We start from the raw sequence: 17,436 nt of genomic DNA on the forward strand, positions 1-17,436 counted from the left end.
ATTTAAAGTGACACATTAAAATTTACTGCCCTTCATATAATAATATTTGTTATATAACTATCATGTGCCATTTATTGAGTACTGGGTATATGCTGTACTGAGTGCTTTCTGTGTATTAATCCACTAAATCCTCACAGCAGCACATGGGGAACACTGGCCTCAGAGAGGGTAGGTCACTTGCTCAAGGTTGCAGAACTCATGAAGTGAAGAGGCAGGTTCTGAACCCATGTAGTCTGGCTCCAGAGTTTCTCTCTTAACCACTTTGTTGTGCCCCCTTTTATTTTATTTGAAGATGTCTCCCCAGATCCAAGATAGGAACTTTGAGAGGCCTTTGAGTCTCTAAACCCAGTGACAGATTATTATAGGGTGAGTGGGAACTGAATCTGAAATGTAAACTGGTTGTTTGTTTTTTTTTTTTCTCAAACAGGTCCTAATTTTGACTAGCAGGAAAAAAGCTACCAACCTGCCAGTTACTGATGGATTAGGATTCATTGGGTTCTGGTTATATAAGGTTTTCTGAATAAGACTGTAATAAAGTCAGCTATGATTTGGTAGAACAGGAGTATGCTACTCACCAAGCAGTCTCCTCACCAGCCTTTTTTGATCCCACCAGGGGTTTCCCAAGCAGGGGTTTCCCAAGTGTTTCTATTCTTCTGTGGATTGTTGCCCCATCTTTTAAGCACTTTTTTTTAGTTGAAAAAAAATTAGATAGCAGTGATATTTTTCAAAGTTTGGATAAGAAAAAGCCCTAACCACATCATTCTTGCCCAGAGGCTCACAACTATGGATGTATGTTAGAATTCCATTGAGAGGTATTTAAAAATGCAGATGCTTGGATGGGTTCCAGTTATGGCATTATTCTGGTATTACTGTTCTCATTTTTGCTTTATTACCTTCTAGTCTGCCTAATATATATATATGTTATATAACATGTATAATATATATATGTATTATACATACATACATACCTTTTTGCAGTAACCACATGGAAAAAAATTGGTCTGCTTGTTTGTTAAAAAAATCCATCTCTGTCTAAGAAAAACTTCACACACAAAGTGTAAGTAAGAAGTGGATTTTTTTTTCAACTAAAAAATGTCTTTTCTAATTACAAAAGTAAGATATGTCCTTTATAGGAAATTTAGGAAAGAGGCTTTTTTTTTTTTTTTTTTTTTTTAACCTCAAAAATAAATTGGTTTCTAAAGAAACAGTATGAACTGCAGAGTAAAAGAATTCTGGACAGATGTAAGACTGGCCCTCCTCCTGACGAGGCTGCTTAGACTCCAGAAGGATTGACAAGTGCCTAGAGTGACCTTTCTCTGGGTGAAGTCCAAAGTCCCTGGGCAGGGAAGCAGGCATCTCTTTCTAGAGTCCTTCCACAAGGATGAAATGGTCCCTCAAAGCCTCATGGAACTTTTATGGTCAGAAGCATAACATGGGTTGGTGTGAGTTGTTTAGGGGAAGGTGAGAAGCCATTTTCATTTAAGGGTTTTTACACCTCCACTTCTCTCAGAGATAGAATAGCAGTGGGTGCGTTAGTCAATGAAATTGCTCATTTCGCTCCCTCTGCCTTCTTGCTCTGTATGCAGTGGTCTGACGCCCCCCAAACGCAGCCGTGGGAAGCCAGCCCTATCTCGCGTCCCCTTCCTGGAAGGTGTAAATGGAGATTCTGACTACAGCAGCTCAGGTGAGGAGCGGTATACAGGTGGATCTAGGGGGCCCAGGCCTTCCAAAGAACCAGCTCTGTGGGCTGCAGCCAGACCCGATAGCTCCTCCAAGCTCTCAGGCATTGGGCACAGAGATGGCACCCCCCTCTCCCAGGTCACTCATACGCTTCTTTTTTTTCTTTTAGGTTCATCTTAAATTTGAATAGTAATATATGCCCATGATAACAAAAATCAAAAAGGTACAGAAGGGTACATAATGAAAAGCCAGGGGTCTCCTCCTTAGAACAACCACTGTTAGCAGTTTCTTTTGTGTCTCTCTAGATGTAGTTTATACATATATAAGCCAAAACTTGTGCATATATTCAGGAGAGTGGGTAGAGAAGCCTAATATACACGTGTTCCTCTAAACCATGCCTTTTTTCAATTAGTATGTCTTGGAAATCGTCTGTGCTTTTTTTTGGCTGCCTGATATCCCATTATCTAGGAGTGCCAGCCCTCTGCAGATAGACATTTAGACTGTTTTCACATATTAGTTATAATCAGTGTTGCAGTGAGCAACCTTGTACATAGATCATTTTGTATCTCTGGAGAGCATACACTTCTTTTTTTTTTTTTTTTTTTTTTTTTTTAGATTATATTTATTTATTCATGAGAGACAGAGAGAGAGGCAGAGACACAGGCAGAGGGAGAAGCAGGCTCCACGCAGGGAGCCTGATGTGGGACTCTATCCTGGGTCTCCAGGACCAGGCCCTGGGCTGAAGGCAGCGCTAAACCACGGAGCCACCCGGGCTGCCCAAGCATACACTTCTATAGAGAAGTAGAGTTGCTGTACTTGAAAGAAGTGTGTCTTTGTAGTTTCTAGAGACACTACCAGTCTGCCTTCACTGGAGTGGTTAGCGAGAGCCTGGATCACTGAATCACACATTGCCCTGTGATTTCATGTGATCCATTGCTTTCTGCCTTGTCTTCAGGAGACATTCTACTCAAGCTGGTCCAAGAACGAGGGATTCAAGAACAGGACAAGGCAGCGCCAAAGGGGGGAGGGCTGGCTGATGCTCAGGTGGAGTGGGTACAAAGCAGGCTGTTCTCCAAGTGCACCTCTGTGCAGCCCTCCTGTGGAGGGTGTGTGCTCTGGGTGCCCTGTCTTTGAAGTTTCCATCTAACACACAGGTGTCAGGGCTTCTTTCCTTTTCCCAACCATTTTACTTTCCCTTATCAGTTTCTTTCTCATATGTGTGTTGAGGAATGCATGCCTGCGTGTTTCACTGTTGTTTGTCAGTGCCCAGAAAGCAGGGCTCATATCTAGATAAATTGGAACAGCATCCAGTGCAAAACTGGCAGCGGATTGGCACATACATTGTGATTCTGGTAGTGACATTTTATCCTTATTTTTAAAACCACGTTCTTGTAAAATGATGCCAAAGGAAATTTAAAAATTTTGATCCTCTATTCTCCCATCATCACCTTAATTAACACAGTTGTCTTCATTTCTCTGTGTGGCCTTCTGTTTATTTCAGGCACATTTTTAACAAAAGGTTAATCCAGAACATTTAATTTTCTGCATTTTTCAGTGTTATCTCATACTTTTTCATGTTGACATGATCTTTATTTATCTCATATTATGGAACAATTTATTGTTCAGTTAGTGTATTATAATTTACTTAACCCTTTTGTTAGACATTTGGTTATTTCTGACTTTTCACACTATGCATAATGTAGTAAATGTGTATTTTGGTTCAAAATCCTTTTATTCATTTTTAAAGTTATTTTTCTTAGACTAAATTCCCATGGAAGGAATGTACTGAAGCAGATGATTCATATATTTTTTAATGGCTCTTGAGACATACCACCAAATTATATATATTTTTAAGATTTATTTGTTTATTTTGATAGAAAGTGAGAGGAAGAGAGGAAGTGAGTGCCTGCAAGCAGGGGGAGAGGGAGAGAGAGCATCTCAAGTGAACTCCCCGCTCAACATGGAGCCTATGCAGGGCTCAATCTCATGATCCTGAAATCATGACCAGAGCAGAAATCAAGAGTCAGGTGCTTAACTGACTGAATCACCCACACACCCCTGCCAAATTACATTCTTAAGGCTTAGACTGGTCTACACATTCTTCAATAGTATATGATTGCACCAGTTTCCCCACAGCCTGTGTATTGGATTTTATCTTTTTGTTGTTATTGGTATTGACTCGCATAAAAAAACAATGTTTCAGTTGGTTTAGCATCAGCCTTCAGCTCAGATCTAGCATCTGCTTAGGCCCAGATCATGATCCTGGGATCCTGGGATGGAGCCCTGCATCAGGCTCCCTGCTCAGTGGGAAGTCTGCTTCTCCCTCTCTCTCTGCCCCTTCCCCCCTGCTCATGTGCACACGTGTGTGCTCTCTAATAAATAAATAAAATCTTTTAAAAAAATACCTCATTATTAGTAGTATATTTTTTAAAAATTATGAGGGTGGTAGTATTTCCTTGGGAACATAATTTCCACTCTTTGGGATTTGGGCCTTTTTCCTTGGTCAAGTGTGGTCCCCTTGAGTTCCCAGTTTATAGATGTGGGGAGGGGAAGAGAGGAGGTTCCTCTTTCTGTTCAGGAGCATTTGTGAAGTGTGTCCATCCATGTGTGCTAGTGCCTCAGGTGCAGAAAGGAGTAAGCTGGAGAGATGTGGTGCTGCTCCAGGTGGGACACCCAGTGTAAGGTTCTGAGAAAAGCATGCACATGAAGGACCTGCAGACCTGCTTGGCTCTGCTGAGTGCTGTGTATCCAGGTGACCTGGATGGCCAGGCGTGGCCCTGTCAGAACAGAACTCATTTAGCAAGTGGTTTTACTGGAATGTCTGTTGCAGGGATCTTTTTCCGTGAAGCCTCTATCATGAGGCCTATCATTTAGGGAGCCCCAGAGAGCAGTTTGTGGCTTTGCCAAGCTGGGTGGTTATTTTTCTTCCTAGGGTCCTGGTGATGGAGCAGTCGCATTTTTCCAAGGAATACCATCTTAGGGTTCTAGTCCAGAGGTCAGCAAACTAACATATTGCCCGTTTTTGTAGGGCCTATAGACTAAGAATGGTTTTTACATTTTCAAATGATTGAAAAAAACCAAAAGAAGAAAGATATTTTGTGACACATGAAAATTGCATGAAATTCAAATTTCAATGTCTAAAAATAAAATTTTATGGGGACATAGCTAGCCATACTCATTCCTTTGCAGAGTATCTGTGGCTGTTTTCATGCTACAACAATAGAGTTGAGTAGTTTGCAACAGAGACCATGTGGACTGTAAAACCTAAAATGCTTACCGTTTGGCCCTTTACAGAACAAGTTTGCTGACCCCTGATCTAGTCTAAGAACTAAGGAAAGGGCAGGGAAGAGCAAGGGCGGAGGGGATGTTGCTGACTTATTCCTGGGTTGCTCCAGTCAAATGGAGGCCACAGGCAGGCCTCCTGGGCACCATTCCAAGTCCCCTTTGGGTGCTGTCTCCTCCCCTCCTGACCCCCAGGCAGAAGCCTCCTGATGCCCTTTGAAGACCGCGGAGACCTGGAGCCCCTGGAGCTGGTGTGGGCCAAGTGCCGAGGCTATCCCTCCTACCCTGCCTTGGTGAGTCTGCCCCAGACACCACCCCCCTTCCTTCTCTGGGCTGTCTTGCCTTGGGGGCTTATCTGATTGGATCAAGCCAGCAGAGTGTGGTGGGAGAGTGCCTTTAGCTGCAGAAGAGAGGGAGGTTTTACCCCAGCCTGGGTGGGTCAAACCATCAAGGTCCCCAGCTTGGAGCACTCAAAATAGGGTAAAAGTATGAAGATAGAGACTAGGGCTCGTGGGAATTTAATAGCATTTGTTTGTGCATAAAAGTACTACATGTTCATTGTAAAGAATTTATTTAAACGTTTGTCATGCTAAATTCTTGAAATACTGAGATATGGTTTTTCTCATTTTGTGGGGAAGAAAATTGAGGAGCTATCTGTTGCATGTGGTCATCTAGCTATTAAATGGCAGGGTTGGAATTTGAGCCCAAGAATCAAAATGTGATTTTCAAAGACTGTGTTCTGAGCCACTAAGTTCAAAATCACCCATAGTCTCGTCTATTCGGAGATTACCTCTTGGTATATATCTGTTTAGCTTTGTTTTTTTAGTGAGTAAATATGAGACCATACTCTAACCTCCCTTTCATATAACAGCATTCCATGAACACGCATGTCTTGTGTCATTAAACATTCTTTATGAACATCACTTTAACGACTGCATTATCCTCAGTTGTATGCATGTGTCTTTTTTAACTATTCCTTAGTTGGGTCATTTAGATTGTTTTGAATTTTTCACTATGATAAATAGCTGGCAATAAACATCACTGTAGTTTTACTCTGTGCACATCATGATTATTTCTGTACAGTGAATTCTTAGGGTGCCTTCTTGGGACAAGGTGTCTGCAAAATTCTGATACAAATTGCCAAGCTACCCTTTTAGAAAATTACTTCCAGTTCCTACTCCCACCAGTAGGAGCTAAAATTTCTATTTTTTCCAATGTAGCAGTAGCTGAAAATTCCATTTTTACCACCTTGATTGCTATTTCTTAGAACTCTTTCTGCATCAGGGAGGTAATGTCCATCGGGCACTAGAAGATAGTGATTCTAAACCTTTGGGCATGCCAGAATCTTGGGGGAATTTTTTAAACAATACAGATACTGAGGTCCTATCTCAGAACAACCCAATTAGACTAAGGCCAGACTGAGCTATGAATATTTTTTAAATTTTAATTTAATTTTTTTGTGTGAGAGCGTGTGTGTGCACGAGAGCTCAAGAGGGGAAGGGGCAGAGGGAAAAGGAGATGGAGAATCTTAGACATGCTTCACACTCAGCACAAGAGCCTGACACAGGGCTCAGTCCCACCACCCCGAGATCATGACCTGAACTGAAATCAAGAGTTGGATGCTTAACCAGCTGAGCCACCCCTAAAAAATAAGAATATATTATATATTTTTTAAAGCTTTCCAGATCTATAGCCAGGGTTGTCCACTATCCTGCCAACCACTTGCATGCATACAACATTCTGGGCTTCTCTCAGCTCTTTTTTTTTTTTTTTTTAAGAGTTTATTTATTCATTCATGAGAGACACAGAGAGAGAGAGGCACAGACAGGCAGAGGGAGAAGCAGGCTCCATGCAGGGAGCCCGACGCAGTACTTGATCCTGGGTCTCCAGGATCACACCCTGGGCCAAAGGCGGCACTAAACCACTGAGCCACCAGGGCTGCCCAGCTTTTTCAGTTCTAATAACAGCCTCTTAAGGTCAAGAGGGCAGGAACTCTGACCCTTTGGGATTAGTGAGGAAGCTACAGCTCTAAGAGGTCATACAGCTTGCTGGGGCCATACTGGAAGTCATGTCACCTACCTCACTCCCCATTTAGCAGTGGCATGTGGGGAAATCCACGCTGTGATCCAGCCGTTAAGGAGGTTGGGCCCGGGGCCTGCCTTCATAAGGCTCTGTGCCCTTTTGTCAGTGAGACAGCCAGTAGTTGTCAAGGAAGTGTTTAAAGCTATACAGGTTTGGTACTGTTTTTTTAAGTCTCACAGTGCAAAACAAAACTGGTCTAAAACCAGCTTTTTTTTCCCATTTTAATTATCTTTTTAATCATACATTTTCTTTCATGATTAAATAAATTCAGCCACCACCTGAGAAAACCCACTGCCTGAACATAACCTGTGTTTTCATTTTGGTTTACACTCTCCCAATTGTTCTCCTATGCATACTTAAATATGTACTTGTATCCATAATGAATATACAGTTTAAAATTTTTTTTGACTCTCATTTTTAAAAAAAAGGGTTTTTGTTTTTTTTTTCCTCTAAAATAATGTATCTATGTTATTGAAATTTTGGAAAAATAGAGAAAAGCAGCAGGGACCCTACCATTCTAGCATGTCAGCTGTGAGCATTTTGTGTCACTTGTATTTGTTTATGTAGTGCAGCCATAATAATTGTGTATACACACATTTATCACATAATGTGTTAAAGTGTATCATAAGCCATGCTGTTTTACATCTGAATAACATTTGAGTGAATGGTCCATTGTTTATTATTTTGGGACATATTTGCCTGTATCTTCTTTAAAAGGAGAGGCAAACTCTCCTTAAGGGGCAGCTTACCCACTTTGCTCCTGCCTTGGGGGGACATATTTCACCATCTACCCCCTTGTTCCAAGGCGGGAGCCAGCATGGCTTAGTCAAGAGGAAACATACCAGAGAGGCCCACTATCTCGTTCAATTGAGGAAGTTCAGGAGGGCTTGTGTGGTGGTTCTCGTTAGGAATTTTAGTTAGCTTTAATCCCGGCGGGGACAGACAGGCTGGGAGATAGAGTTTTGACCAAATTACACAGCTGGGGGCTGGGTTGGCATGGTTCTTCCTTAGAGTAAACTCTTAACCAGAACACCTGCTTTCAGCTGCTTATCTTGCAAGGGAAGTAGGGAAGCTGGCAGACACCCAAAGGTAAATAGCTAGGGCAGTTTATTATGAGAACAGGCCCCCTGGGACCGGGTATAGAAATTAAGATTGTTGCATCTCTGGAGAAAGCCACTTCCTCAGTAAGTTTCCAGGCCTCTCCAGCCTCAGCACACAGAGAGTATTCACTGCTTTGAAACGGGCTGTGCAGGGCAGCAGGCAGCAGAGGCTCAGGCCACCATGGCCACAGCCCACTCTGTCCTCCTCTGGGCTTGGTGCTTTCCTCCCTCAGCAGGTAGCTGTCAGCAGACTTCTCGGCATCAGCAAGAAGATGAAATTTAAAAAATTAAAAATTAAAAAAAAGATGAAATAAAATGATATGTGAATAACTAGGGGCTTTGGTCACTTTGTCAGTGTTTCATAGAGCTAGAGATAACTGTTGTGTCAATGCCACTGGGCGTTTTGCTGAGCTCCTGTTCTGTGGAGCTTGCCGCCTTGAGCACAAATTCTTCCAGTGACCCTTCTTTCTGGCCACATCATTCTCCCTTCTCCAGCAACCCCTCAAGTTCAGTCTTACCGCTTCATTCTGATCTTACATGGAAGTGACACAAAGGTATCTCATGCACACAGGAGGACAGTTATAGTCAGATAGGAAGGTAGCAGGTACTCAGGGCTCTGTTAGGTAGAACCAAAGGGATGGGTTCTTCTGCTGATCCAGAACCTCTTTCATGGCCATGGTGTCTAGGGAGGCACCAGAGTTTTTAAAGTGAATTATAACGATTTTAAATGGCAATTGATAAGGGAAAAAATGGCTTCCACTCCCCCTAAAGGATGTTGGGAAGAAGGAATTTGCCAGTCTGGCCTGGACATCACAGATCCCCCCTCAATTCTGACACTCCCATACTGGATTCACCTTGCTTCTGTTTCAGCTCTGGGCCCCCAAGTGTTCATGGAGTAAGCTCCCTCATCAGAACTGGTTGGGCAGGGCTGGAGGATTAGGCAAATGAACTGGGAAAGAGTCGGACTTGCATTTGGGGGTCCTGGCGGTTCACAGAAGAGGTCAGCTCCCTTTGTCACCTGGCTGTGGGCCTGGCCAAGGCCCTGCATAGCTTGGTAAGGGGTGGTTCAGCAGGGAGTCCTGGCACAGCGTGCTCTGCTCACCCCATCCACCCGCAGCTGAGTACCTTCTCCTTTCCTGTCTCTAGATCATCGATCCCAAGATGCCCCGGGAGGGCCTCCTGCACAATGGTGTCCCCATCCCTGTCCCCCCGCTGGATGTGCTGAAGCTGGGAGAGCAGAAACAGGCCGAGGCTGGAGAGAAGCTCTTCCTTGTCCTCTTCTTTGACAACAAGCGCACCTGGTGAGTGAGTGCTACTTTCAGGAGGTTGCACCAGGGTGTGGACTGAGGGGCCCAACTGGGAGGCTGTGCAAATACTGCCATGCTGGGGAAGTCCACAGAGGGGCTGTAGACTCCGTTACCCTGCCTCCACTCAGGTAAGGTGAGGCATTACCAGCAGTTGGCCTGCCCCTGACACGTTCATAGTAACTGAGGAGAGTCTCAAATCAGATTCCCTCAGAAACACTGTGAGATGGAAATTTCTATAATGAGACTTACAGGGGAGACCTGTGGGGATGAGGGTTGCAGTGCTAGACAGGGGAACATGTTGAACTGTAGCACGCTTGCTATGGAGGCCTCCATTGATCCTCAGGGGAGCCCTGGAGCTGGGGTTTTGTTAATGATACCAGGAATTGGGCCTGCACCTTTGTACCTTCGTGTCAACTAATCATTGAATGCTGGCTGCCCTTGGAGATGGAGGTCACCTTGGGTCATGTGGCTCCCTTGTTGGAGGGTGATTCCTGGAGAGGAAGAGAGCCGGCTGAGAGCTCCCCGTGGCCGTGGGCATGTGTGTCTTAATCCTGGAGTGGGCGGATATTGAGTGGGTTGGTTCTGGGCAGTGTGGGCTCCATGGCAAAGGGCTTGCTTGCCCTTCAAGGTTTCTCTTGGCACCAGGAGACTTCTTTCACCTTTGCTTCTATAGAATGAGAAAATGTAGGCCTAGCTAACCCAGATAACAGTAGCTACCATTTATTGTTCACTCCATGCTCCTGTGCAAATTTATTTACATACATAATCTCATTTAATCCTTAAATCTTCACCAGTCCCCTCCCAATCCATTTTTCAGATGAGAAAGCTGAGGCTTGGAAAGCCAAGACCCCATTGCCAGAACTGGGATATGAACCAAGATCTGGCTCCGAAGGCTGGCTTTTAGCCAGATGTTAGACTCACCTGGGGATCTTTAAAAAAAAAAAAAAAAAAATGAGGTGTGGGCACCACCAAGGTATCATTGATTCCTGGTATTGGTCCCAGTTCCTAGCCAGAGCTCCCTGATGCCCCAAGGTGGGGTGGAGCTAACCGTAACATGGACCTCTCGGCTTCTGGGTCATGACAGCCCTCAGAGTTGAGTGCCATGGGTTGAGGGAAGGGCCTGGCTGCAAACAGGTCTTTTGGTGGCCTCCTGCCTGGGTTGGCCCAGTCCATTTCCTTCTGCTCTATCCCCTCCACTGGCTTTGCTAGTCTTGGGCATATGGACCCAGAGGAGCCCCTTTGTGTGACCCACTGCAGCCCAGGCCTCTCACTGTGCTTGTATTTTAGGCAGTGGCTTCCAAGGGATAAAGTGCTGCCCCTGGGTGTGGAAGACACCGTGGACAAGCTCAAGATGCTGGAAGGCCGCAAGACCAGCATCCGAAAGTCGGTGCAGGTGGCTTATGACCGTGCAATGATCCACTTGAGCCGGGTCCGGGGGCCCCACTCCTTTGTCAGCTCCAGCTACCTGTAAGGGCAGGGCCTGCCTGTGTCTGCCTGCCCTGCCTCTGTCCCCTGAGGCACAGAGGCCTCTTCCTGCCCCAGCCAGTCTTATGGCCGGCAGTTTCCCCTTTCCACAGCAGGCCAGGGACTGGGCTGTGTCCTGCCCAAGGGCAAGGCCCCAGTTTTGAACAACCTTGTGGTTCCCCTGGTGGGCCTGCTGTGTGCCAAAAACTCCCACCTGAGCTTGCTCGGGGGCTAGTCCACTAAAGAATCAGTTAGAAGTAGAAATAGCTGTGAGGCTTAGGCCTGGCCAAGGAGATGCACCTGAACCCAGAAGGCAAGAAGTCCTAGGCTCTTTCTCAAAGGTGTGCCTGGCCCCCTCCTCCCCACTCCGGCTAACTACACCTCAGGGCAAGTGACGCTCTGAAATTGACCCCAGAGGTGCTGTGGATACACGAGGGTCCCGCAGGGAAGCTCACAGAGCTCACCCTCTCTCCCCTCCATCACCCATTCTCATACCTCTTCCCCATCCCATCTTTGCACCAGTGCCGTCTCTTTTTCCCCATGTTCCTTTCCTTTCTTTTGTGCCAAATGGACAGAAACTGTCACCAAACTGGTCTTTTTTCTTTTTATGTCTCATTCCCTTTGAGGCCAGCTGCTATGCTAGGTGGGTATCTCTGCCTGGCTCCTCAGGGCCCAGGACAGAGGACAGCCTACCACTCGGGTGACCCCTCCACCAGCATGCCCTCCCCCTCCATTTGCTGCAGACACACAGCTAAGGCCAGGCTGTGGAAGCTTGCCCCCTTGAATTGAGGCAGGCCCCTTTTGCCCTCTCCCTGTGTGCCGAGAGACGGGCTGAGGCTTGGCAGGCTCCTGTCAGACCAGGCTGGTTGGGTGGGCGTTCATCTGTCCACTTGGGTGCGGAGGGCTGTGGGGTGCAGCCGTGCTCTTCAGCCGGTCTGATCCTTGCCCTCCTGTCCTGTCTCTGGGGGCTTCACTCTCCGCCACCACGGATGGTGGTGCCCACAGCCCAGCATCTCCCTGCCTGTGCTCTGCCCTGCCCAGCCTCTGCTGCTCCCACTCCCGAACTCCAGGGGACACCACGCTTTTATTTCACACCCTCTCTCCCCTTCCCTCTCCTCCTTTCAACCGCCCTCCTCACCTTCACCTTCTCAAAAACGGAAGGGAAAAAAAACCAAACTGTGAAACTGGGAATGCTGACTGACAAACACAACTTTCAGAGGCTTCAGTGTCTGTTCTCTGGATGATTCTTCTCACCTCTTAAGCACCAAAGTCGCAGGGCCAGGTCGCAGGCCACTGATCGCCATGTTGATTTTTAACCTGATGTTCTTTTTAATTGTTTTAAATTTTTCATAGGGGAGTTTTGGACAAAACAAAGTCACTGGGGAGATCACTGCCATTTTTACACACTCGACTTTTTAAAACTACAACCAACCAACCAACCACCACAACTTCTTATATGTTTGGGACATGAGCCAGAGTTTAAAAGGGAACCAACAAAACTCTCTGTTACCTAAAGGATGGGGTTTTGGATTTTGTACAATAATAAAAATACAATACAGCATATGGCTAGGGAAGGACATGGTGTATATATAATTGTAAAATACTGTTCTAAATTATTCAGGCCTATAGTTTCCATTCCTGGAGTCCTCCATTGTGTGGCTGAGTATTTTAAATGCACACAGTGTGGTTTATTTAAAGGAGTCAATGTGTCCCCCCTTCTCCCCAGGTAGTCGGTCAGCTGTGGACTCTGTGACCTTTGTCTCAACCTGTGTTGTAAGATCTCGGGGCTTTCTCTCTCTCTCTCTCTCTCTCTCTCTCTTTTTCTCTCTCTCTCCCCCTCTCTGTGTGTCTCTCCCGCCCAACACTTTCTTAGTCTCTTCTTTTTTTTTTTTTTTTCCAATCTCCTTAACTCTTAAAGTCTCTCTCTGAGTCTCATTTTTAAAACTGCTCTTTTAGAACGGGAAGCGGCTCAGATCCTGCTGTGGCATGGGGCCTATGTGTCTCAGTCGCGTCTGCTGTGAAGCACACGATGCTCTATTTATTGTAGAAAGTGACTTTATTTGCTTTCTAGAATTGTTTATAACAGATGGTATAAGAGAGGTAATAAACAGAGAAAAATCTATGCTTGTAAAGAATACAAAAGTTAATTTTACCTACTATAATATGACTGTCTGAAACTTATTTTCTCTCTGAGAAATAAATGTTCTAATGGGCAGCAATTGCCGTGCTGTGTTGGTGTCCTCAGTGGGGGCTTGCCCCTCTCTTCCTAATCCCTGTAGCCCACCCCCTCCCCAGAAGGCAGGAGCCATTAAGAATGGGGTTGTCTAGCTGTTGCAGGCTCCCAGCAAGAAACTCTGTCTCTTGGAATCCCCAGGAGGTGTGTGAAGATGGGCTCTGGCATTGTTTCCCTCCCAAACAGCACTGCCCTCTCAGTTCTGTAGAAGGTCCAACCCGCCTTCCCATGCCTCAGCTTTCTGGTGGCCCTGTCCCTTTGGGAGCATCTGTTCCTCATGGGGTGGGTGAAGTAGCCCTATGTCTCTGACACCTGTTTATTCGAGAATGCTCATGTCTCCTCTGTCATTGTTGCCGTCCCCATTCTATAGATAGATAGCTGGGACACATAGGCGTAACATGGGCCTCTCTCCTTTCAGAGCTGGAAGGGATCCTAGCGCCTACCTGGTCTTCATTTTACAGATGACAAAACAGCAAGATTAAAAGACTTGTCCAAAGACAGCCAGCCAAGTAATGACAGCGGAATCCTGGGAAAGAGATCTGGCCAAGCGTTTCCTAGTGGGCTCCACAACATCTCAAGGTTATACTGGCCTTTTCTGTACCAGCCCCCCTCTCCCATTGCCTGTGGCTCCAGCCTTTCTGGAAAGGAACATTTTCAAGAGCAGAGTGAGCGTTCCCATGGACTAAGTGCCCTGTTGCTGGGCTGGGGACAGCTTTTTCCCCATCGCCTCCCCTGTTCTCTTTCTGCTCCCGCTTGGCTCCTGTACTTGGCTGGGAGTTATGTGTCACAGCAGTGTGACTAGGGGACCAGGGACTCCTGATCACCTCCCCCACGGGGCCCTCGAAATTCTTAGTGAAGTCACTAGAGTGTAAAAGTGCTTAATTTGATAGAACATTGACACAGTACCTCTGAGGCACTGATTATTCTGGAATTACGCATTGGGAGCACAGAGATACACGCCCCTGGTCCACAGGATGCAGGTGCACAAGCTGCTTACCACCAGGTTCACGAGACATGTCGCAGACAGCTCCACGTGAGGCCAGCGTGAGGCTCCCACGGTGGGGAGGAGTTTGGCAGAGACCACGTTTGGATAGCAAAAGCTTTCAGAAGAATGAAGAAATTAATTCAAGCCTGAAAAAATGGGCTTAAAGATCCCTGTTGATACATGTATATTTTGAATTACAAGGCCAGTATTTAGAGCAAAATGAGACATGACCCTATAAAACCATTTTGTACCTAAAGGAAAAATGATCAGAGGGGTGGGGTATTATTAGCAGGTGAGGATGAGAAGAAAAGATGTGGTAAAGAGAGGGTTCAGGGAGGTTTGGCGGGTGCTCCACTCCAGTAACTAACTGCCGCCCCATCTGCCTGGTGGCCACTGAAGATGGCAAGAGGGTGTGTTGGGGTTCAGAGCCCTGTCACTGACTGCGTGACTTCAAGTGTAGTACTCGACTTCTTTGAGCCTCTGTGAGGCTGACTTAAGTAAGAGAGGACCCTGAAGCCAGGGCGAGGCATTAGTGCAGCATTGGAGGATTAGAACAAGGGAAGGGACAGGACTGGAACGTGGCAACTGATTAGCTGTCAAAAAAGCAGGAAATTTGGAGACAGGGCTGCTACATGGCTGGAGGCATCAATAGTGGGTTTGAAGGGGGGGGGAGGAGAACCTAGTTCTGAGGAGTTTGCATTGCCCATGGGACATCTGAGAAACACCCTCAGCAAGCAGATTGGACTGGGCCTGGAGTTCAAGAGGAAGGTAGGATCACATGAAACAAATGTGGGGCACTGGAGCCCACCCAGGCAGTTAGGACAGTGGCCGACCGGGAAAGAGGGCCTCATGAGGAGGAAGTCAAGTCCTAAGGGTCACCTAAGGGTCATTTCACAGAAAGAGGCAGGTCACATGTGCTCAGCATCACGGAGCAGGAAAGGGTAGTGCTGAACCAGAGAGAACCTGGAACCCAGCACTTGCCACTCTCCATGGGCCCCTGTATTCAGAGCTCTCCAGGTGAGAAGTATCCTTAATGAATTCTGTCAACACTGTGATCGAAATTCATGGACCGGTGTCTAAAATACTGTGATACTGGAGCATGCGAGGGTAGGTACTGACTAGAAATACAAAATATCATTTTCCTAATAAGTTTTAAAGTATAACTAAAGCCATTTGCCAAACCCTGTCAACGTGGCCTCTTCTGTTAACGTATTAATTGTCATTAACACTTGAGTGTGAATTTGCCTTCCAGATGGACTCCCTGACCAGGCAAGGCTGTGAGCTTTAGCTCTGAGAGAAGAGGGATGAGTGGTGAGACTCCCAGGCCCTGGGAGGGGTGCCGAGGGGAGACAGAGGGTGGGCTGCCCCTGGGTCTGCAAGCCCTCCTGTGGCATCTGCACGAGGACGAGTGCGAACATTCTATCTGACCCTGCCAGTGAGGGAAGGAGGACGATGTTGCAGGAGAGATATGGTTCCTCCAAAAGGTGGGGCAGAGGTTTCTGCCTCACTGTGTGGGGGGAAGTGGGGCCAGAGGTGTGTGTCTGCTAGGCCGGAGTTAGAGGGGTCTCTGACTCAACCTTGGCACTTGGGGGTGCCCTCCTGCTTGCCCTTTCCCTTCCAAGGGCAGCAGACGGCGCTAGGGATGGAAAGAAAAAATGGATATACATATGTATTTTCTACAAGGTTAATATCCTTTTTTAAAAAGATTATTTATTTATTTGACAGAGCACAAGCAGGGGGAGAGGTAGAGGGAGAAGGAGAAGCAGACACCCAGCTGAGCAGGGAGCCGGACGTGGGGCTCGATCCCAGGGCCCTGAGATCATAACCCGAGCCAAAGGCAGATGCTTACCTACTGAGCCACCACAAGGTAAATATTCTTGAGAGGGCCAGGACTCAGGCTATGTCCCCAAATTTCAGAAGGGTTGTTGCATTGTTAGGTCAAAGAATACTGTATCCTTTGCTTGGCACTTGGGAAGTGGATTGGAAATAACTGGTTTCACTCTAATTGCTCTTGCTCCTAAGCAGTGTGAGTTCCTCCTCCTTCTTCCTCTCAGCCTTGTAGCGGCTTGAGAGACACAGAGGCAGCATTGGCAATTCAGCACTGACGGTTCCTGATGGGCAAGGGTGCTAGAGGCACGGGTACCCCGGGGTTGGCCCCATCTCCCCTAGCTACACGGTCCAGGAGGGCACCCAAGGGATTTTATCTGAGCTAGTGATGGAAGGTTATAAAATTTGTTGTTCGCTAGCTCATTCAGAACTTTGTTTTTAAAAGGAGAAAATACGGTGACTTGTACTACCCAGAAATAACCATTTCTACCATTTTCATGTAATTCCCTGTAGTCTCTTGTTTTTTGCCAGATAGAGCATGTACTTCCAGTTTCTTGTACTGGGCAGCTGGGTAATCGGCTGTCCCGAGAGGCTGTGTGTTCTGACATCAGTGCAGGAGTTCTTGGCATGACTGGAACATGAGGCCCAACCCCTCTCCTGCCTAACTTTGGCCTTGCTGTGTGTCATAAACTGGCCCAAGCCAACTGTTGCCTGTTTTTGTTTTTTTTTTCGCCTTTGTTTTGCTAACATATTCGTGGTCTCCAGCAGTGGAAATGAAGTGGGAGTTATGTATCTCTATCCCAGGAAATTTGCTACTTGTTGTGCTTTTGCTACTCTGTGTGCTCCATGGAAATAAATTCTAGACCAAATTCTGCCCTGTGTTCAAATATCCGTGAATAAGGACACCCCCAAGGGCCATGTCATTTCTTCTCTAGCTTGAGAAGTTCCCACTCTGCCCTCAGGTTCTGCCACCACCACCTGGCAGGGAAGGTCACTCCAAGCTACACACAACTCTGTTCTGAGGGCAAAGCCAACAGCCAGGTAGTCAGGCCAGGTTGCAGAAGCAGTGGAGCTTTAGAACTTGAATTCTATTATTGTCGTTGTTTTTAAAGATTGATTTATTTGTGAGAGAGAACATGTGGGAATGGGAGGAGGAGCAGAGGGAGAGGGAGAATGTGAAGCAGGCTCTCTGTGGAGTGCAGAGCCTGATGCAGGGCTCGATCTCACTACCCTGAGATCACAACCTGAATGGAAACCAAGAGTCGGTCACTTAACTGACTGAGCCACCCAGGCGTCCCTTTACTGTTGTTTTACATACAACTTTACATATAGTAATTAAGGTACACACCTTAGGTTTAATCTATGAATTTTTACATGTGTATCCACCCATGAAACCACCGCCCACATTAAAGTCCAGAACATTTCCAGTGCCCCAGAAAGTTCCTCATACTCCTTCCCAGGCAATATCCCCCTTCA

At 46.4% G+C, this 17,436-nt stretch overlaps 1 protein-coding gene across 7 annotated transcripts in view; it reads left to right on the plus strand.

Annotated features, from left to right (window-relative positions):
- BRPF3 (bromodomain and PHD finger containing 3) overlaps window positions 1-17,436 on the plus strand; it is a 45,607-nt gene that overhangs the window by 21,463 nt on the left and 6,708 nt on the right. For 3 of the 7 annotated variants that reach the window (XM_055329908.1, XM_055329909.1, XM_055329904.1), the window contains 4 exons: window positions 1,587-1,684; window positions 5,158-5,255; window positions 9,291-9,445; window positions 10,739-16,000. In XM_055329908.1, the coding sequence (XP_055185883.1) occupies window positions 1,587-1,684; window positions 5,158-5,255; window positions 9,291-9,445; window positions 10,739-10,922 (535 nt within the window). In that variant the 3' untranslated portion in view covers window positions 10,923-16,000. Of the gene's footprint in view, window positions 1-1,586; window positions 1,685-5,157; window positions 5,256-9,290; window positions 9,446-10,738; window positions 16,001-17,436 lie in introns of those variants that run through there. The other 4 variants (XM_055329907.1, XM_055329905.1, XM_055329906.1 and 1 more) reach the window with 4 other exon arrangements.

Source organism: Nyctereutes procyonoides, unplaced genomic scaffold (assembly GCF_905146905.1).
Source record: "Nyctereutes procyonoides isolate TBG_1078 unplaced genomic scaffold, NYPRO_anot_genome, whole genome shotgun sequence".
Taxonomy (NCBI): domain Eukaryota; kingdom Metazoa; phylum Chordata; class Mammalia; order Carnivora; family Canidae; genus Nyctereutes; species Nyctereutes procyonoides.